This window comes from Anopheles maculipalpis, chromosome 3RL (assembly GCF_943734695.1).
Source record: "Anopheles maculipalpis chromosome 3RL, idAnoMacuDA_375_x, whole genome shotgun sequence".
Classification (NCBI taxonomy): domain Eukaryota; kingdom Metazoa; phylum Arthropoda; class Insecta; order Diptera; family Culicidae; genus Anopheles; species Anopheles maculipalpis.
Genome location: NC_064872.1, coordinates 48,518,621 through 48,541,906, shown reverse-complemented (window position 1 = coordinate 48,541,906; position 23,286 = coordinate 48,518,621). Strand labels below are relative to the sequence as shown.

Here is a 23,286-nt window from a genome sequence, read left to right as displayed (position 1 = left end):
ATTGCTTACTTTTTGCGATAGTGGCAACACCACCGAAAACCATCACTTGTTTGAATCTGGCAAGCGATATCGATCACGTAGCTTATCGTAGATCCTTCACTCGTAGTACACAGAATGGTGGCAACTTCGAGAACTGCTGAAGACTGGAATTCAAACAATCAATACAAAACACTGTTAAACACTTCAATTAATAAAAAATTGGAAAACATTATCGGCAGTGCTATCGGTAGCGTTATAAATTGGTTTTTGCTTTACGCAATATTCGATATAATTTTGGTAATATAAACACATCCGTAAAATTGTCTCTGAATGCGGACAATGCTGTATGCTTTCGACAATTATTGTACTATTTCGAGAGATAACACATAGCACACATTCTTGGTCGTAATTATCGCTTCAGTTGATGACGATGATGATGGGATTTTGTGGTACAACGCACGTACCACTGATCGCATTTTCACTTTGATCATCTTCGGTCCACTGTAACTGTAACTGTTCCTGTGTATTTCACTGACAAACTAGGCTAGCAATAGAGGTGGTCTTGCTTATATTTATAGCCCACAGACAGTGCACATGAAAATATTCAAGTCAATTGTTGTAACTTGAACTCATTGAAAAACACATCAATATTTTAGGCACCGTTAGGACACAATCTCTCTGATACTACGAAAAACAAGTCACATTATTCACGTACTATGTCATTACTTTAGCTGCATAAGATTAAATGAATCTGACAGATTCATACAAGAAATTTTTCAATTATAAAAGCCTCAGTAACGGTCACACTTAATAGTGATGGAAAAATGGAAAGACCTAATTTCACTTGGCACTACCGTAAGAACGCCAGTGGTCTCGAAGCTGCACACGAGGTTACGAACCGAAAACTAGGGACACACACAGAGAATGTCCGCACATCGTGAGTGATGGATCTTTTCCCGATCGGAACGTGATCTTCACTACGCGAATTATTCGTCCAAACTGGCCTTTGAAACGAATGTTGCACTAGACCTGTGCGCTCTCTGTAACCGACTAGCTCCAAGGTGGAACCACTACATGCGTTGGATGAGTAGAATTTGTTGTTGCTTTCCCGGTGCAGTGGTGTTTTCCCTGATATTTCCCACAACATTGCGCATACGACGCGAGAATCTTTGCGAGAAACAGCCGACTGATTGCTGCGACCGTACATTGGTGGTAGTGGTAGTGATCTTTCGATCGTGGATGGTTTGAGGAAAGCTGGTGAAAATACAATTTTCGTACGTAGGAGCACTAGAGCGAACGGATCGTTATCTTCGCTCACTCTCAACGCACACGGTGCAACGTTTTGTGAGTGGAATTATCCGTCAATATGATTCATTCTTTCATATCGCGCCAGTGGCTGTTAATCGCAGACCGATTTATTGATTTTACACACGAATTATAGTTTCGACCCTAGCGTTCGATTTTTTCATTCGAATGACACGGTTTTGAACGCGAGATTCCCATCGACGTTGTGTGGTATCGTGCAATAGTGTCCAAAAATAAACATGACACGTTCGATCATGATCTCCCGCACGGAGTTTTGTCGTTCTTGATGCTGCTGTTGCTGTTGCTCCTGCTGCTGCTGCTTGATAAATGTCTCCGTGCCGTGGCGATGGTTCCGTCCTCCGAAGCGAGTTGCATAGAAACGAACTTGTCATGTTCAATTATCTTCAGAACGGCAGCCGCCAGATTTTGCAAACGTGAAAACTTTACGCGAGGGCTTTGAGCATGCGAATAAATTGAATGATTGTAGTGCTGCAACCGTGCCCGAATGTTCACGTTTCACGAATGTGTTCACACACGTCGTGTTTCCTTCTTCGCACCATGGGGTAGGAAGAACGTGCGCCTGTATACTGCTAAACCACGACGACCATGCGTCGCGTTATGTGTTTACGTTTGACGCTGTCTGGTATGAAAATAGAATATATTTTTCTCTCCTCTTGATCTTCTGCCTTTCCTTTGGAGACAAGAATAATTCCTCCCGTACATACACGAGCTACTGTTACGACGACCACGACGGCGACAGTAATAAATGAATGGTTGTATGTATGTCGAACAGCACCGCACCGTACGGCTGTAAGGTGCTTGATATTTACTGCAACAATAAACATTACTTGAATGAAACAGTGTACGTGAAGAATGACGTGAAACAATCAAATACAATCAAACTGTTGCTCAGGCGGGCCTTACATTTATGGCGTGGTTTGTTCGATCGACAAATTTTGGCTTACGAGACACATTTTGGTATTAGCAGCAATTAGGGCAAAGCAAAGATAAAAAAGAACCTCACGCAGGAGAGTTGAAGTGAAAAACTGAAATAAATTTCCACCTAAAATAGTTGTTATACATTTTTAAGTTTACTCTAAACAGACGCCCCATCATCATCAGCAACACACGGGAATACTGGACATCTAAACCTATTCGATCGAATCTTATCGAAGCAGAAGACTATAAATGACTATCCGGCTTCATGCTAAACTTAAGTCTAGTATGCGATTATGTCGTAGCCATGACCTAACATGTAATTAAGTCAAGCCAAGTTTGAAGCCAGAAGTAACGAACACCACATAGACCTAGCAATAATAGACCTTACCAAAGCTTTTGACCGGACATGGCGTCATGCCATCCTTCTACAACTGTTCCGCTAGGGTTTTGGTGGACATTCTAACCAAGTTCATTGAAAGCTTCCTCACGGACCGGGCAATTAGAGTATTAATAGGAACCGAATTATCCAACTCCTACACATTAGAGAATGGCGTCTCACAAGGTGCCATTCTCTCTCCCATCCTTTTCCTTATTAGCATGGAATCCCTGTTTTGCTCTATTCCTTCAGAAATCCAAGCATTCCTTTACGATATTATCCTGGCCTCGTCCTCTTGTTCCGCTTGCAAATCCCGTAAACTCCTGCAAAAGGGGTTGACAGTGGTCGAGAAAGACGGGTTATGAAATATCCCATACTAAATCCAAAATCCTCCACATTTGTAAACACACTCCCTGAACAAACCCACGGCCAATCAAATACAACAACACACAAATACCTAACGCACCGACTGCCGACATACTCGGCGTAACTTTCGACACTCACCTTTTCTTTATTCTTCACTATAACAGGGTTAAGAAGGAAGCAAACAACCAGCTGAACCTGTTACCGGATGCTTGGAACCGGCAAAGCTCGAGCCTCCCGTATAACCCAAAACCGCATCATCAATGTCTGGCTCCTACCCAAACTACTCTACGGCATCGAGATTGTTTCACGCGAACGAACAACCTTCGAGAAGAGAGTAGCACCTATTTACCACACAGCCATCCGCTATGCCACTGGTGCATTTGTCGCCAGTCCGATCAACTCCCTCCTCTGCGAAAGCGGCATCCTTCCTATGGAACATATCATCACCAACCGACTAGTGAAAGCTGCAGCTCGGATCCTTGAGAAAGGGCTCGACGTAACTGCAATCATCACCAGAGTAAACGCAGAACCACCCGCAGGGGGAATTCGTTCCTGGTATCTCCGTACTCCTGCCATAGACTGGGAACTTAAAAGCTCTCTCCGCTCGCCAATAGTACCTTTACTCACTTAATACAGACTAAATACAAACATTTCCATCATATCTTTACAGACTGCTCCGTTCATCTGGAATCAGCTGACTGTGGGATCCACTCCACCAATGATAACTGCGCCATCAAACTCCCTAACCACACTTCCATCTTCTCCGCCGAAGCAATAGCCGCCAATTAGTCAATTAGCCGCCGACGAAGGACTACAGACCGACCGATCGAACGTCATCTTCACCGACAGTGCCAGTGTTCTGGCTGCCCTGGAACACGGCACTCCATACTCCATAGCAGCATCCCCGACAATCGTTTTCTGTTGGATTCCGGGTTACTCCGGAATTCACGGTAACGAGAAAGCCGACCAACTTGCCAACGTTGGTCGACTCCGTCCTGACGAACCATACAACACCCTTTCACGCCGTGATGCCATCCGCTTCACCAAAACCCTTAACTGCTAACACTGGAACATCACCTGACACAACGTAGACCACAGCAACAAACTCCGTCCCATCAAGCACCGAATTTAGTTACATCCAACGAGTCCTTTCCCGCCTTCGTATAGGTCATACCCGCCTTACACACTCCTACCTCCTAGAAAAATCTAGTCCTCCACTCTGCATCTTTTGTGGTGTTGACATCACCGTCCGCCACATCCTCACCGATTGCCATGGATACACGACACACCGAGCCACCTGCCAACTAGACACCGATTACACGACAATTCTATCACCCGACAAACTTCAGCAGAATCGCCTTATTCGATTTTTACGAATTAGTCATTTATATAGAGAAATTTAAGCAATAGTTTTATCTTATCCCTTATCATATGCCACAATCGCAATAGTTTTCCATGATATTTAAGCCACATACATATACGATAGTTTTGCATTAGATTAAACCACCTTTACAGTAGAGAGACGAATATAGTCTCTAAGACGCAAACCCTCTATAGATAAACGAAAAAAAAGCCAAATTTGACCCAAGTCTGCATTCAGATAGTTTTGCCAAAATATATGGCAAAGCCTATGATGAGATTTGAGCATTTAATCTTCTTCTTTAAATCGTTGTTCTTGTCGTTGTTCTGGTTGTTCGGAGCTACTTTAATGACATGGCTATCCACGTGGATCGTGATATCTTTTTAGCTTATCGGCCTCTAAGGTCACGTCGGCCTTCGAATGGCTTTCTAGACTTACTGATACCACGTAGTTGGATAGTCAGTCCTCACTACGGTGGAACAGTCCGGATGGGATTAGAACTCCGGTTCTGCCATTTCAATACCGGCGCCCCTATCGCCTACACCACCAACAGTTTATTAGTAACATTAATTATGGTGAGTAATGGGCACTACAGGTAAAGATTATTTTATATCCTATAACACCTATAACCTTTAATCCTATATCCTATAACAAACTGATCTGCTATATCCTATAACATTAGTTTAAACGGTGCAGAAAAGATTTGAATTCTAAAACAATTTAAATCTAGTATACACAATATACTAAATACATCTAGCTACATTATTAGCTGATGGCATTGAATACTACGATTTGTTTTGAATTTTTTATGTACATCCAAACACGTAGAATAAAACGTGTTTAAATGCGAAACACCGGGAAGACATTTTTAACATCCATGAAGCAATAAAAGACGGTACTTCTTGTTTGTTTGTTCACGTGAAAAAGAATAACGAACGTATCCGATGGACGATGGCCAAAAGTGCTTCTGTTAAAGTGATGTCCTTTTGAAAAAAAAAAAAACGACAACAACGAAAAGAAGTTCATTTCTCCCATGCGATCAGTGTATTTCGGTACGGATTTCACAGCAGCGGCTATACTGGCTTTTGCCACCACGGTTTACCTGGTGGTTCTTTTCCGTAAATAACAATTCGTCATTGTGAGATATTTGGATGTTGTCGTCCGAGGCAGTCTACGGCGAGAATTTATGACACCTCAAAAGTACTCCGTCTGGCTTAGTGAAGTGAATGCGTTTGCCATCGGTGTCACTTGCGGTTGTGGAAGGATGAGGCCCGGCTTGATGCTAGTCGATGTCGATGAGCCCCGTGAAATTTGATATTTTGAATGACAGTCAATCCATAATGTAAAACAGATGTGCGTTATGAAAAGTGGACCGTTTTCGATATACTCGGTCGAACTAAATGGAGTGAAGCTTCTAATGATGAAATCTTTTTTCAAAACAGTGTACAGAATGGGGCTTTACTTAGTTGAATTATGTATACACGAAAATTTGAATATTAAAACTAAATTTTGAGGGAATGTAATTTTTTGATCTAATGTCTCGTTTATTTTGCCTTAATCTTATACGTGATTTTTGAATATTTATACTTTTAAAAGCAACAAATTATTGTCAAAAGAAAACAAAAATGTTCAAAATTCTAAAAGACTCGTTTTGCACAATAAAAAAAAAACAAATGGCTAATGGTATTGACACGTTCATGAACATGAAATAGGATCTAGACAGATAGGATAGAAATGGGTTTATCTTAAAACTACTTGAAACGATTTTCTTGATCATGTGGAATCCGTACCTATTTTTGGGGGTGTGGCCCAGGATATGCGGACTAGTCAACCCACGAACCCACTTGGTTCAGAGCGTGAGCCAATGTTAGAAACACTTGTAAATACTTAAACATTTCAATTGTTACCGCACTTCCATGTAGACATTGCGGCAGTGTTTTGTCATGTGCTGTTGGCGACATAGATTTTGTGACACGCGTTTTAAACGAGAATAAACACACGTACACACACACACATACCTATCTACATACACAGAAGCAGACCAAATTCACACGATGCTTGCCACATTTGCACGAAGACAATCTAAAAATATCAAACCTTGCACACACATTCGGAACATCGCGGGAATTAAGCATTACCAGCAGAATTCAAATGTGACAGACAAGCAATGAGTAGCAATAGTGCAGGACAATCTGTTCGTCACGCAGAGATTGCCGTTGGTAAACGAATGTTATTAGACGCACGTGAGTGTGAGCCGGCACATTGTTGGCATCTATTGCTCTGATAAACTGATGATGATGATGATGATGACGGCGAAAACTAAAGGTTTTTCCGATCACGATCGTTCTAGCACACGTGTGGCAGAAGATAGCAGCAGTAGAAGCAGCAGCAAAGATGAAAGGCACGCTTCTTGAGTTTTGGAACCCGGTGGAATGCAAATTATAGAATCAGAGCGTGGCTGATGAGATGGGGGTGGGTAGACCAGCCAAAACGGTAACGTACGGTTGATAGGATGTCAAAATTGAAAATGGGATACGTGTCATGAGCAAATGTGTAGCACACGAAGGACAGAACATGATGAGCGTGAAAAGAAAAACAAACACACGGTTGTTGATAGCCGCTTATTCGCAATAGGCTAGCATCGATCTAATCGATAATGAAATTTATATGTTAACCAACTGATTTGAAACCCGGAACAGATGCAAAATATGATAAATAAGATAAAATTTGAAAGTTTGCTGAAGTTTCGAATAATATGTAACATAAAAACATTTGCTATTTAAATTTAGAGCAAAAGAATGACCAGTATAAAGCAGAGCTACTAAACAAAAAATGTTAAAACAATAAATCAATTTAATAAAGCAAAAAACATAAATGAGAAAAATGTAACTGCAGCATACAAATTTCTATAATTTACATATGGAATATCCGTGATAAACCAAACTGACTAAACGATTAAATATGGAAAATATGGCCACAAATATTTATTACTTGATATTGTAAGACTTCTTAAACTTATAAGATGAGACAAAGGCTTGACAAATCATTAGGCTAGGAATAGTGCTTTTGTGGTAAGGGCTATCGAAATATGTATAGAAGTCAAAATGTTGAATCAACTACCAACATCCATTGTAAACTAATCGTCCACTTCCTCCTCCTTCAGTATGCCAAGACGTCGTGCAACGCTTTTAACATTTGAGATCACTTCTTCCTGCACCAGATTGAAGCTCATGGCCAAGAGTGCAATACCGAAAAGGAGATAGAGCGAGCAGAGCGCTATTGATATTTCGGAATCATTTTTAACGCCTTGTGCCGGAACAAAGTCTCCAAACCCTGCAAGTAGAGAGAAAGTCCAAGAATAGGGAGTTTTTTATATTAATTAATTGATCAATTTTATACTACTTTTTATTTGAATATTTGAATTCAACGAATCGGCAGAAAGCTTCTTTTTTACAAGTAGAAGGATGAGCACGGCCAAGTATGCTTGGGATAAGGCAAAGAATAAGGAGGAAATTACTTATCGTTTGGTTTACATAAATGAGTCATCACAAGCAGTGTTAACAATACTGCATTGTAGCTTTATAATTAATCATAAAAAAAAAATAAAAATAAGATGCACACCACGATTTTTTATTTTTAAAGAACGCGAAATGCGACATGTCCGGTTTGAAACGATCACAAACAGGCGTAGTCCTCCTACGTAACATCCCTATTGACAAAATTGCTTTAAAAACCACTACTAAAGTTCTTTTCAATAGAATTTTGCCTAAGTAGAGACTTAGTGTGCAGATTTACATCGATTTTGTCAATAAGGATTCCATCATAGAGTGATCTCGCCGTAGCATAAGGGTTGAATCCTGTGTGCAGTGCCGGCAAGTAGTCGGAATGTTAGGCCATCACTACTATCGTATTTGGCCCATTACCTGATCTACCCTTAGCAGCAATGTGTTCTAAGCTGGTCGTGAAATCTTAACTTACTGTCAAGGAGTATTCCAAGATCCCTGACACAGTTTTCGTGGTCGAGGATAGAGCCGTGATGTGCGTATTCGTAGTTCAGGGGGTTGAATATTTTTATGAAAGAGACGACCATACGCTTTTCAACGCATAACTAAAGACCGTTTGAGATCGATTCATTTCTGGTGCCCGACAAAGTGGCACGAAAACGCAACTGGTCTACATGGTTGCGAATCGGAAGGGACAGCTTCTCATCGTTGGCATACACCAAGCAGAGGAGGAGAAGCACATGATAAGATCATGGAGTCAGATTTTTTGTGTATAGGAAATAAAGAATATGGTTAGGGAGACCCTATCGCCTATTCCACTAAGGGAGTCTTGATCGGCCACTGCATGGAGTATCTCATAGTGGTTTGCGTACTTCCTAATGTACGATGTACTCGACAGTACAGTGGTCTATCGATAGGCAGGACTATTAATATTTAGACAAAGACCGTCAATTGTTGTATCGTTAAATAAGTTTCTATTCAAAGTACAGTAATATATCTTCTAAATGCATGGTGCACGTATACCGCATACCACTTTGTTGGATAATCTATTTCATTAAGTGATATTTGAAGCCGATGGCGTTATGGCGTGTGAAGACCGGCGATGCTGTCACCTCTACCACCGGGCCGCCCCAAACATAGTTTTATGTATTTTGAAGTTGTATGCATTTTGTTAAGTTATTGGCTGTTACAATTACCAATTGCAAAATCTTGATACTGATCATGATCTAAGGTACTGAAAATTTAATCTAAGCGGACTGTTATCCAACTAATCATTAGAGGTAATGTACTCAAAGAGAAGCAGCACAGCGAAGAGTACGCAAAAATGACATTTCTAAACACTGTTTCAATGGCAGCATAGGTGGAGCACAGCTATAAAAATAGAAGAAACAAAAATGTCCAAACTTACCGATGGTAGTGAGTGTGATGAAACAAAAGTATGCAGAATCCAAAAAACTCCACTCCTCCCATTCAGAAAACATAAATGCGCCGGCAATGATGTAACTAACGACTAGGAAAACGCACAACCAAATCGGTACTGGCCGCACGATGGAGGATGGCGGAAGCTCGCCACTGTGGATGTCCCATTCGTCATCGTAGAGCGAGTTATCATCGATCACATTTTGTAAATGACGAGCTTGGCGATGAACTGCGAATCCCATCGGTGACATTATGCGTGGTGATGGCGCTGGCACTGTGGCAGCCGCCGGTGGGTAAATCCGGAAGGGAGAGAAAGAAAAGCGAGATTTAATTAAAAAACATATAATTAACGGTAAATTATGACCCACGCGTAGGGTCTGTTTGATGGGGATTTTTGCTTTAGAGGATTCGTTCGTTTATGTTTCGTTTTGGGCAACGTTTCTTCAGACGGCTATCATAAAGTTGTGTTGGCTCGTGCTCAACAGCTGGCATTGAGTGTAAGAAGTGGGTGAGTGAGTAGACAGGTAGTGGCAATCGAGGATGGAATGGTGGCGCCACACTATGGTCGAGAAGATTTTGGTGTTTGAATTTGAGTGTATTAGGACAGCAAAACCTAATTATTAATAATAAAATTCCTTATAATAACAATATTCCGAAAAATTGTTGATCTTTCTCCTATCGTTGCTGAATCTTTTCAGAACACAAAACACCAAACCAAATCAGACACATCAGTTAACTAACAGAAAAATTGTGACCTTTGATTCGATCATTGTGTGCTAAAGTGACCGAGACGACTGTCTTTCTCGGTCTAGAATTGTATGAAAGTGTAATTTATCATCGTCTTGTGGCATGTTGGTGGTCTAGGGAAGGTTGCCAATCCGTGGCACGCTTGCTAAGAAGCAGCGCATTCACTTACCGGGACGCGGTTCACGACGTCTTTGAGGAGCTGATTTGCGCACGGTATGCATATTTTCTGCTATTTCGTTGTCCTCCGTGTAGTAGGGCATCCGGTCGGGCATCAAACGGTCGCCGTAGCGCCCAGTCTGACGTGGCATCGATTGACTGCGTGGATTAGGTCTGGCCGGTCTTCCGTCTTGGTCGTCAACGTCGTCGAGCGCATATTTATTGCACAGTATTGGCGTTTTACACGGTGAATCATCGTCCACGTCAAGCATCTGGGAATCCTGCCGAAACATACGACGATCAAGCGATTGTGCTCTCATTCCTATTGAAACGAGTACGACAAAAAGTAAACCAATGGTGCTCAACGAGAGGTTTTAACCTAGAATTTTTCCTTGGAATCGTATAGAAGAGAAACGACCTGGACCCTTAATGCTATACTATGATAGAGCCAATAGAACAAACCTTGTTGTTTTCGATATTGTCCATCCATCTGTCTGGGCTTTTGCAATGATCTCTGCGATTGATCAAGACCCATTGATTCGGCACGAGAATGTCCTGGTGGAGGCCGTTTCCCTTGCTGTGGGCCTGTCATATATTCGTCGTTCATGAATGCATCAGGATTGGGTGGACCTCTAATTTGTGGTCGCATTCCTCCAGAGTTGTTGGGGTTTGAGTTGTCATACTTTGCTTGTTGCCGCATGCTCCGATCATTCTCTTGATAGTATGGATCATCCATGGCAGCGTTATACCTGTCCCGACACACCAACAAACATACAGTGTAAAGAGTTACTCATTATAATCACCAACATATACGAAAGCATTTATTTATTGTTAAAATACAGATGAATACTTACCTACAATCTGTATCCGAATATGAATGCGATAGGCCCGGCTCATAGTATGGGTCGAATCCTGAATCGGTGGAACGTTGAGAATTTCGTACTGAACGTCTTAAATTCGTTCCTCCCGGCTGTCCAGATCTCACAGAACTTCGTCTGAAAATGTACGTCAGGAGTCAGGAGCTAAAGCTATGTTTGTTTAGATCACTAAAATTCCCTAAGCATTATTAGCCCTTTTATTGGAAAGAGTGTTGTTCTAACTTCCTTAAAGTGTACTGGGAAGTGCAAAATTTACAACTGTAAAGATTGCCAAAAATCAGTCATCCAACCATTATCAAAAAATGCAGTGTTGATAGAACAAAATATAAAATAAAATAAAATAAAATAAAATAAGCAGAAAAAATTAAAAAAAAATAATGAAATAGACTGTATTCCGTTGAATCTTGTACCTAAAGCTCAAGCAATATGGCATGGCCGTCCTTTATGAATAAAAAAAAAAAACCTAAAACCTTACACAAAAAATCCCTTTGAAATATTGGATTCTTTATGAAAGATAATAACCACTGCATGCTAGATGTTTTACCCAATCCAATGTCAATGGTATAGTAAAATACAAATCCACAACATCTTAAAACCTTATTCTAAAAAATAGCTTTAAACGTTTTACAATAAAATTACGCATAACAATTTAGTTTGAAATTCTTTGCAAATACTATAAAACATTCAATCAATAGAAAATTGCAGAAATGTATGAATGAAAGTACAACAAAACGTACTCACCCTTGTCTTACAGTACCACGACTGCTCCGACTGCGTCTGGAATTGGACCGCTTAGGCTCTCTCGTACAAACATAGCAACAAACGCGCCAATACAGGAATCTGAAGAAATATAAAATAATATGGCCCTGTGTATATGATTGTTTGATATTTGCATAAGAAGTCTTTACTTTTAGAGTGCGAACTATTCGGTAAAAGTGCCAATCTTATTGCAATGTTTACCATAAATTTGCAGTGCTTACCGGAAGGAACTAGCCATAATGTCGCCAATATTGGATAAACACAGCAGCATGAGTGGAATGCCCAAGATAGCGTAGAAGATGGTCGAAATTTTGCCCATGTATGTCTTTGGAGCTATATGACCGTAGCCTAGGTAAAGTAAAAACAAATGTATTTTTTAGTGTAGTTTGGTACGATAGATAACTAAACATAAAAAATTCAATTGTATTCAATATTACAGCTCAGTTGGTAAAAAATGAATTCTAAAGTTGAATTGTAAAAGAAAAGATAAAACATATAGTAATAAACTTCACAGCCTTTGTCGCAAGAGAACTTATAACGTAGTTGCAATCTCAAAACCTGGGAAAGATAACACTTTAGCGGTTAATTACAGTCCTATCAGCCTTCTCAGTTGTTTTGGAAAAAAATTCGGAAAGATTATTGCAACAATGTTAAGATCCCACACCGACGGATACAATATCATTCCAAAATGTCGATTTGGATTTCAACCAGGACTATCTACAACACAACAATTGTACCGACTGAAAAAGGACACTATTTCCAATAGAAACATTTAAAATCCACCGCTTTAGTACTATAAAAAGCGTTTGATACCATCTGGCATAAAGCTTTGCTCGTTAAACTAAAGAAATTAAAGTTTCCACGCTATTTAATTCATGTCATACAGTCCACATTTCAAATAGTAAATCAGAAACATACACGCCTGGAGCAGGTGTTCCACAAGGAAGTGTACTATCCCCACTTTTGTTTAATATTTACATCGCTGACATACCGAAAATGAAGGATTGAAACCAATACTTATATGCTGACAATGCAGCAATAAGTGAAAAGGGCAAAAAAGCTAAGACTATAATTAAAACTCTGAACAATGCACTTGACAGTGATTCAAAGTACTGTCTCAAATGGATGCTTCAAATAAATAGAGAGAAATCGGAAGCACTATTTTTTACCCGTTTTACGAGTGACAAAATCTTTCGTGCACTGTCCTCTTTTCTAAACAGATGATCACAGCTTAGTTTTAAAAACAAATTATTGCTATTTACTGCTTTAATCAGACCAATCATAACATGCGCCTACCCTGTTTGGGTAATGTGCGCTAAAACATACAAAAATAAGCTTCAAATCTGTCAGAACCAATACCTAGAATACCATTAATACCATCGAACAATACATAATGAAAATAACAATGCAATAACTGGCTAAATAGCCAAATTCCCTTATCCTCCTTTTACTCCCATATTTCCCACACTTTACCTTCCCCGAAACCCACACCGTTTATAAAAACCTGAATTTTCATAAGCCAATACAATACTTCCGACTTGAAAAAGATAAAAAAAAACTATTATAAAAGTAATGTAGGATAGGATGGATACATAAAAACATATATTTTTAGTTTATTTATCTAATGTGGGTTTTTCGCGAACAAATTTTTTGCCCCACGAATCATTTTCAAACGTCAGTTCGGTAAATGTAAACGCCAATAACGAGGACAGACGAGATCGAACCCGTTAAAATAATGTACTATTTGTATATTGTACACATGGATTTTCACTCGAATAAAGTACTACTACTACATAAACGATTAGATCATTTAGAAAGGTCCATTAACCATGATGTTACAACTTATAACAACCTGTTCATTAAAATAAAACGGTTCAACGCCGTGAGGTACGTTTCGAAAAAGAAAAAAAAAGACTAATGATGGATATATTGGTACGAATGTGAATCACGTTGTAGATCATCAAGATATAATTACTGTACGGATGGCGTTTCACTTTCGTCAAGGAAATTCCGCCTATTTTGTGCCATTAATCCTCTCCATGTCTTGCTTGCTTCGATACGAAATATGTGCCAACGAGATTTTAAATCGCACATCTGCTTGCGGGTGTCATTTTTTTTTTCTTTACTACAAGATACTAGTAGAACGTAGAAAGCACTAGTACAAGCAGGTAAGAATGACGAGGTTGTTAGCCTAGGCACCAGAAAAGCGATGAGAAATAAACGGAAAAGCATTCCAATTCGCTAATGGTTCTGCGATTACAGTTCGTAATGAATTGTGGCGCTACCAAGCATTGAAAAGGAAAGGCGTTGCAATTTAGTTTAACTAATCCTTATGCTTAAGTGCAGTTAATTCGTATCCGTTCGAATTAAACCATATTGCGTGTAAGATGTAGTTTTGACATGTTCAACACGCTGAAACAGAAAGCTAATTCTAATCGTGCGTTATCGAACGGATCACTACAAGGAAATGTAAATGTTACTTCACTTGTTTAAGTTACTTTGTTATGTGCGGGGTTTGCTGTTAATTAATGTTGCTGAAGTATGAGGAAGAAGTTTCTGTGGCGTGTTTAAATGCTGCAAGTATAACATTAAACAATACCAAATCATGTGCCGATTATAACAATGCCATTGAAAATTTCCCCACGGTTGCAAAATTGTGTTTAATATCTGGTTTTACTTCCTTGATCAACCTTTCAAAAGGTCATAGCCTGCCACTTCTGGTTTCCTTTACTTTATTAATTTAGCAGCTGGTAGACAAGAATTTTTGGCGTACGGGGCTCGACTAAAATACTCAATTTTAGTCGAGATACGATAGCAGAATGTAATGATTTATTATTCATCCATTCAGTCCCAACTAGGGGCATGTATCAATGCTAAGGCTGTCGCAATGAATAGTTCAACTATTCAGAGCCACTGAAAGAATATTTCGGTAGCTATTTGGCGCTACTACTAACGAGTAAATAGCCATATGAGTAAATCAACTCGCCGGTATGCAAAACACTTGATTATAATCATCTCGGTAAATACTGTCAAAATCAGTGAACCTGGAACCTAAACAAAAAATCGTACACCTATGTGCTGCCTATTCTGCGTATAAACAAAACGCCGGGTTGTGTTAAAAGCAGACGGCAATGAAACGCTTGCAAAAAAGCTAACGAACGAACTTGAAAACGTCTCCAACGGCAACGGTGGAATGGATGGCATCTATGAGAAGAGAGACACACAATCCACAGGAAGTGAAATGTCTTTACCCTACCAACAGGCCACTGTAAGCCACTATGCATTCATCCATGCTGCTGTGGGTGTGAAACCGTATTTGGCAAAGCTGACCTTAACCTACATCCGGATGTGTCTGCAGACGCGGGAACTGTAAGCACAATGACAGAACAGATTGTAGCGAAATCTTCGTTGAGGAGTTCCGACAGACATCATACAGCATGACAGCAGCAATTTATGTTAAGTGTTTCCCAAAGTTTTAACGATAAAAATTATAAATTTGAAAAGCAACACACGATTGCGCAAAATTTAACAATTAATCTAATAGCTTTGAAACAAATATTTTTAATAAGTCATAAAACATCGTACTGCTTTCACTGTGAATGCTACAAAACAAAAATATTTGTTAAGATAAATGTAACCTACAAATGTAACTTTTGAAATTGTTTTCTTGTACATTTCTTTTCAGTATCATCATCAGCATGGAGAGTCTTGCTATCGTAAGATGTAACCAATAAAAAAAAACCCTCCTATGGTGCAGTTGGTCACTTTTCAGATCGTTATGCAATATCCTGCTCCGGAAAATCCATGCTTTGTTTAGTGGGAATTTTCACAGGGCAGACAAAGCCGGCGAGAAGACAAGTGCCTTTAAACGCACCGGCTGCACAAGATGACGACCGTTGATTGGCTGCTGGAGTTTGTCTTTTTGTTTGCTTTGGTTTTATTTAGTGAGTGAGTATGTGTGCTTTGGCATTCATGCCCCACTGTGAGACAGGTTCCTTTCTCTAGCGAGTGACCATAGTGTGACAGTGATGCGTTTTATAGAGTCTTTTGTTTCGTTGCACGGTCCGCGGCACGGACGCTGGGGACGTTGGTGTTATACAAATTTACATGAACTTGGGCCGAAAGAGTGCGTGAAGCTGATGGCTGAAGTTTTGAGCCATCGTGCAAACTTAGACAATGAAGCGCTTACAAAAGGCGTGCTAGCCGAATGCTAGCGTCACGAATGGTAGAAGTAGTAGTATCGGTTTGTTGCGTACGTGTGCGGTGAATAGTTTTGGGTATAAGAATTGTAAACTTTCAATATCTGTAGTTTAGTAGAGCGACAGCAACGGTTGTCATCGGATCCGTCTGCTAGAAATTGTTTCCTTAGTACCAGCATGGGAAATAAGGTGAATTCAGGTGTATTCAGTGAAGTCGTTAGCATGCTTGCGACGAGATAACGTGTGTTGGTGTAGTGCATTCGTTACAAAATAAAAGGTTTATGGATAACTACTGTCAGAAGCATTCATGTGATCGGGCAAAGAGTGTGTTAATCGACAAACTAAATTTAAAAGCAATAAAGTTGAAACAACAAATTTTTCTTAAGTATCACATCCGTGATTAGAAAAGCTAGTGTTTGTCCCAGTGCCATCGTCAAAAGTTTTGTTAGTGCCATACAGTATATGACGAATATAGATAACAATAGTAAAGTGTTAACTGGGGTTAAAGAGTAGAAAAAGTTACTGAAACGATAATGATAACAAATTGGGGTTGCTATCACGATTCCCAAAGTCGTTTACTGTCTTAAGGTTACTTTAATATATTTTCTAACATCTTTGCATTACTGAGAAGTTAAAAAAGGTATCAATAATCCTACAGACATTCAACGGAAATGATAATTTAAAATTTTAATGCTACTGAACATTGCAATGGTTACAGCAAACTCGGATTACCTTTATAAGGATTAACTGGATTGCACCATGCAGAAAGACATGCAATAAGTGTTAGAACTAATCTGAAGGTGTTTAAACAAGATATAAATATGTTTTTTAAGTACCGCGCAATCGTCTGGATTGACAAATTTTGCCGACGAGCTGAGCTAAGCCAACACTTGTTTGAGACAGACATGCATTTTTTGCACAACAACTCATTCATATTCATTTAATTAAATTACAGTACAATTAGAAGTTATCCTTCAGAGATTATCTTCATTTTTTGAAGTAAATCATTTCCATTCATGAACTATTTTTCTTTCAAGTTTGCTGGGCAAAACATTATAGCATAGATTTGTTTGCAGTGAACTCCCCAGCAGTAAAACGTGGTAAAATAAGAAACACTAAAAATTTTGCTGGAATTTTGCAAACATGGCAACACGTGAGTATTGTTCAGATATTCAGATATTCATTCAATATTTTCTAGAAATCGTCTCTGACTTTCATCGAACGAAGGGATAAAAAATGGAGCATCTGTTTTAACACGATGTGTGTTGTATTTTTGTGCAGATTTCTTACGCCTGTTGGTGATATCCACCATACTTTGTATGGCAACCGCTGAAGAGCGTTGGGCTTGGTCGGGAGGCGGAAATAGCGACCGAAACAACGATGCGAAAGGCAATGCTGATCGATACAATGTACGAAGTGATGTGCTAGAGTTTCAGGGTGTCGGAACGAAACCAACTTCATCCAATGGGAAAAGAAACTCATTTTCCGAAAGGTATGTGAAACAAATTCAACATTCATGTGATTCTTTAGGTAAAACAAAAACATCGTATTGAGTGAATACAAGAATTGGTGAAAGAAATTCATACTTCGGTCAATACACGTTTATGCGGCTAAACAAATTCTTTCAAATTTCAGACAAGGCCGCTATGAGGTGAAAGAAACCACCACTAAACGGCCCTCCTTCTCGCGACCCCAGAACGACGAGTTTTCCGGAGAGTTCGGCGAAGGAAATCAATCTAACGATTTTGGGTAAGGAACGGTTAAAGGCTAATAAGTTTAGAACTTGGGCAATAACAAACAGTTCTGTCTGTTTTTGTGTTTCTTTCTGGCTTGTTGCGTGTTTTACGCATGCTTTTTTTTTTTTTTGTTCAAATTACCAGATTCAATCAAAAGTTTGGCGGAGGGGGACTTATTAACGGACAGTTTGGGCCGAACCCGTACGGAATTAACCATGGCCTGCAGGGTGGTGTAGGTGGTTTCCCGTTTCCTGGTGGTAACTCGCTGGGTGTTGGTGGATACTACCCCGGTCAACAGCACTTTGGTGGCGGATACGGCGGTCTGGGGCATGGAGCAGGTGGAAATGGAATTCTCGTGGGCCCCGGAGGCCCAACCGGTATCATCGGACGTCCCTATAACCGGTTTCCGTACGGTGGCGGTGGGCCCGGATTCTATCCCGGTGGGAACGCACATCATCCCTATGGTGGAGGTTTCGGAAATCCGACATTCAATGGACATCCGGGTGGATTCTTCCCGCCCGGCGGCTATCCCTCGGGAGGTTACTTTCCCCAACCATTCGGTCCAGGTGGGATAGGGCCGAAACCGTTCGGTTCGTTCCCGGGCGTATCGCAATTCGTTCCGCAATTTGACCAAACACGGCAAGCGACTAAGAAGGTGGAAAAGAAATCGATCTAGAGCAGACCAACCACCTGAAGCACCGACTTTAGCGCCGCTGGGACTGTGTTTGCCGGGATTGTTTGATGAAGTTCGTTGTTGTAGCAAAAGGCCAAAGCAAAGCGTTCGTCTTTTTATTTGTTAGCTAACCTCCTCAGGCATTGTTACTTACCGATTGTTGTTATGACGATGATGGAATAAAACAGAGCTCCAAAAAATGTCCATTGGATTTGATCCACGTCTTCGTTTCCATCCCAACCGTCCTTCTTCATGGCAGTGAGTATTTCTTTCTCGAAGGACTGCAGTAGGAAAGTGAATTAATCAGAAATGGGTCAGTAAAAGCATTAGGAGATTCTAGGTATTCGTATTTGTCGTAAGAATATGATCACTTAGTCTCATCTCCTTAGAAAGAACCGTTAACGGTCAAGGTCGTCTGTAGATTCTACGGTATAAGGGCAGGCTGGAGGGCATTTAGAATGAATTTTGTTTTTATGTAACCCAATTGAAACCTATTTGAGTGGGTTCATTGGGGATTGTTCAAGGTGTGTTCCAGGGTGAATAATTGAATCACATTTAACGCTTGTTACTTTACGTAAGCTTCTTCAGCTGGAAACAAACCTGAAGATGCATAATCGCAGCAGAAGTCCAATTTTGTTGATGCAAAACTGGTCTATCGTTGGTCATTTTCCAGATGGCATCCGTGAGGTTGACACGTATAGAACTGATTCCTTTTTTAACCTGAAACCGTAGAAATAGAAATGATGACTTTGAATTAATATAAATTAATGTAAAATATCACAAAATGTTGTCGAGTATATAAAACTTAATAATTTTACCACTTGGCGCATCTGCAGCAATGCTTTTAATTATGTACAATCTGTCACTTAGTATATATAATTAGTGTTAAGTGTCATAATTGGTAAGTGAAGTGAATGTGTTGTTGAGTAAGTAAATTATTTGAACTATCTCTAGCACGAATGAAGCTGGTGTTGTGTAAGCTCTTGGACTATTTACGAAGCCCACTGTGAAATCCAGTTCATTTTGGATGGAACGTGAGAAAACTATTGTGTTATGCGTCTTTTACAGATGGAACTAAATATAGTGACGTTTTTGTTGTTGCCACAATCGTGTCACATTACTGCATAGTGAAAAAAAGTATAAAAACAGATTTCAATTCCGTGTCTTAAATGTGCTTCTATATATTTTACGATGATTGAACGACGATGATGAACAACACACCATTTAAATCTAGCTCGGTGGGAAAGTTTTATTATGTATGTTCGATACATGAGACGCATTTTAGATGAAACATTATGCTGCAAGTAACACGTGTAATTGAAAATTTAGGTCATGTTCAAAAGTATTTTAAAACAGATTTTCATAGAAACAATAAACAGAATAGAACGTTTCAAAATATTTAGCAACGTTTTGAGCTTTGATGGAATGTCTAAACAGTTGTGGTGGGTGGAACCATCTTTGGAAGGATTTCTGATATCAAAAGGTTATTTTGGTCCCTCGGCATGTTGTTGAAAAGTATCATGAAGTCCAATAGACTTCATAGATAGACTTAGATAAATAACTGAATAAACATAAACTGTAAGCTGCACGGAACAGGTAACTCAGTTTAAAGTGGAAAAGGAAGGCCAAAGAGAAGTATGGAAACGACAAGACAAGATGAGATTGGGTCAAATTTATTAAGGAGACTGCGGGAATGTTACATGGTAATATTAAAGTCAAAGTACGATAAGTTTAAGACCACCGGGAGGTACACAGAAAGTTGCACAAGTTAGAAGTAATGGATTGCCAATTACTTTGGATAGTTGGATGTTGGGAAATGGTTCATGAACGGTGGTACCGTGTTCTGAGTTCGGCAAGATCCGACAACTTACAACGTACAAAATAGACCGGTAATGGCTCATATGAAAATTAATTGGGAAGCCTAGTCTACTGCCAAAAACGTTTGCATGATTTAGTAAAGCACTGCAGACAGGTTACGGCGGCCCTAATGATGGAAAACATGTGTAAATTTGCAGTATATTATCTTGCTTAAACATAATTACTACTACATAAATTTTTAGAAGGGAAGCACCGACGACAGAATTGCATTGCAATGGAGCCAAGTGGATCAATCGATGTTTTTATCTAATCAGCCTAACTAACGAAGACAGCCGGTAGTCGTTGCTATAGCTACACACAAGTAAATGTGAAGTTTATTATTTAAAAGGTTGTAGTTTTATTATGAAAACGGGCTACAATTGGAACAATTTTCAATTCCAATCCGCCACAAAGCTTAATATTAACCCTCAAGACTCCCAACCTCGAAGATGATGTATTGAAGATGTGTAGTTACAGCTTTGAAAACGTAAAAACCCTATGAATCTGACTGTCGAACATGTGCAAGAGAGTAGATTTCTCAAATGTCCTGAGAACCTGTACCTGTACCTGACAGTGTACATTTAAACGGTGCAAATTGTCTTATTCAAAGTTTGTACGATGGAGATTTTTAGTTTCACGGCTTCGTCTAAATTGTTCACCATTTTACCAAAGCTAATTCAGATCAAATTTAAAACACCTTTTAAAGAGTAATTGTGTCAAAGTATGTTAGTAAGTGAGTTAAAAAAAACATTCAGCTATGTCCTAAAAGAATGCAAGGTTGAAGAATTGAACAAATAAGAAAACATTTTACTCACATTACGTTCATTCTCAGCCTCCAAATGTTCAAAAGTAAACGCACCCAGAAAACAGTATGCAACAACCGTGGCCACTAGGGTCACATGTGAAAATATACATGTAAACACTTTCCACATGCAACACACGAAAGACATGCACTTGCTGCGCTGCTTTTTCTCTGGTTCGCCATAGGATATGGACATCTGTGGTTGCAGTTGCTGCATCGGTGGAGGTGCCGAGCGTCTAGATGACATGTTGCTTCTATTTTTTGTATAATCTTATACCGAGCGATTGGACTTTAACCTACGAGGAACACTATTCTGGACAAAATAAGGTAAGATGACAGGAGAAGGTCGTTATTGATATAGAAGCAACACAGTACGGTTCGTTCAAGTTGCATAAATTGCTGTGGTTTTGTTATTGTATCATCTATACATAATGTTTAGAATAAAATGGTTACAATTTGGTGCCTCTCTTGTCACTAAACGTCACAGGAAACATTTTTTTGAAAATCCATTCTAAACCAAATCCACAGTACAATTTATGGACTGTTTGACACATCATAAAAAAGAAAAAATCACACAAACTTATTTTTGGACGTGGACACTATTGACGCTGTTTCGCAGAGCAAGTTGCTAACGAAACTCGTCTACCAAACTGATGCACACTCAAACTATATGGCTAAGTATGTGTAATACTTTGAATATAATGTACTCGAAATATTTGTAACTCTAGTTGTGTAAACCACTTAGCGTAAGCCATATCGTCTGACGCATCTTTCCAATACACTCACATAACGACAATACCGGTAACACTTATTCTCTTCCGGCTCACATTCTCTCACGGTTTGAGGGATTTTCTCACTTTACATAGGTTGAACAGAGTTTTTCGTTTAAAAGCAAAATTCCTTTATACTGCAACGCACCGTACCGGATTAACTAGGTGGCTTAGCTAGACTAAATTAATATACGTTAAACGTTTGTGTAAAACATTTCACTATTCAATTTAAATAATACGCTTTGTTGCTTAATTGGTATACGGCAGAGTAAAGAGACGATCACACCAATCTCTCGAATAGCAAACAGTACACTGAACGCACGAATTATTCTGCCCCGTGTTATGAAAATATTCCTAGCTGACGCGTACAATCGGAATAACACATTCAGTCACATATTCTCATAAGCACCAATAGACATGTGTGGTGTCCCGTCCCGTCTTGACGGGTAGAAACGCGGCAGCGATGAGTTTCCTCAGCATCGAACATATTCGATTTGCGTTTTCAAGCTGTCGGGCCGAATATAGGATGATCCGCTCTGTACAGCAGGTTTAGTGAGATCGTAACAAACACGGAAGAGTTTTTTTTTAGTATTAGTGTGGAAAATGAGTTTTAAATTCACCGTGCGAGCCAACTCCTCGCGCAGCTGTTTTCATTTGCTCTCTTGAGAGTTTTTTCCCCGTCGCGTGTTTTAAATGAACGAAAATATCAACACGTTTTGATTATGGTTTACCGTTCACCAGAATTCTTACGATCGTGACGAGGTTCGAATAAAATTTACCATTCAAAATAACTGAATAGAGAGAGAGAAAGAGAGATTCTCAGATTCGGGTTGGATTATTTAGCGATCATAGAGTTTAGATCACTTATTGATTATGGCCAATATTTTCGTTGAAGTTGTTGTGCTATGATCCCTCTTCGGGTAGACTGTTTCATCGTTAGAACTGCTACATGCTATCAAACGCCCAGATCTGATCTGGACAAGATTTCTTCTACCGAATATGGTGGAGTCATTAAGGTCTTATCTCGGACGAGATTCTCTTGATCATGCCCATAGTCTCCAACTGGATGATTAGAGCCACCATTGTTCCAGGGTGCCTTTTTTAGGAAGTAACGATATGGAGACTGCGTTGGGAGTCCGTATAACATAGAATCTACCGAAATTACCACAATACCACAAAAGAGCAACCATTTTACTGTCACAATCTTCTTCTTCTTCTTCTTGGCCTGCTCAGGTTTGAGCACGTCGTGTCAACATGGCCAGCCAACGAGCTCGCTGTGCTCCTCTACGCCTCGTGCCGAACGGGTCGCTGACGAGCACCTTCTAGGTGGGGCATTAGTCCGGTATCCTCATGACGTGCCCCAGCCAACGTATCCTTCCGCCTTTGACTACCGTCAGGATATCAACACCGCCAAACAGCTCAGTTGGCTGGCTCGCCGTTCGAAAATGGCGAGTGCATTGGT

General features: G+C 39.8%; 1 protein-coding gene across 1 annotated transcript; it reads right to left on the bottom strand.

The window, feature by feature from the left end:
• Positions 1-7,461: 7,461 nt before the first annotated feature.
• On the bottom strand, positions 7,462-21,302 carry LOC126563589 (uncharacterized). Its single transcript, XM_050220235.1, has 10 exons — positions 21,068-21,302; positions 18,996-19,115; positions 18,550-18,676; positions 12,009-12,135; positions 11,770-11,868; positions 11,005-11,145; positions 10,613-10,899; positions 10,164-10,472; positions 9,237-9,521; positions 7,462-7,658 (listed from the first exon to the last, which is right to left on the bottom strand). The coding sequence occupies exons 1-10, from the start codon at positions 21,299-21,301 to the stop codon at positions 7,462-7,464; spliced, it is 1,926 nt and encodes a 641-aa protein (XP_050076192.1). The 5' UTR covers position 21,302.
• Positions 21,303-23,286: the final 1,984 nt, after the last annotated feature.

What these genes read in the sequence shown, in the direction of transcription:
- LOC126563589 (XM_050220235.1), bottom strand. Translation starts at nt 21,301, where the DNA reads ATGTCATCTAGACGCTCGGCACCTCCACCGATGCAGCAACTGCAACCA. An exon ending in TATTCGGATACAGATTGTAG is followed by an intron (nt 10,900 to 11,004) that starts GTAAGTATTCAT and finishes GTGTCGGGACAG; the next exon opens with GTATAACGCTGCCATGGATG. An exon ending in CATCACACTCACTACCATCG is followed by an intron (nt 7,659 to 9,236) that starts GTAAGTTTGGAC and finishes CTCTACTTGCAG; the next exon opens with GGTTTGGAGACTTTGTTCCG.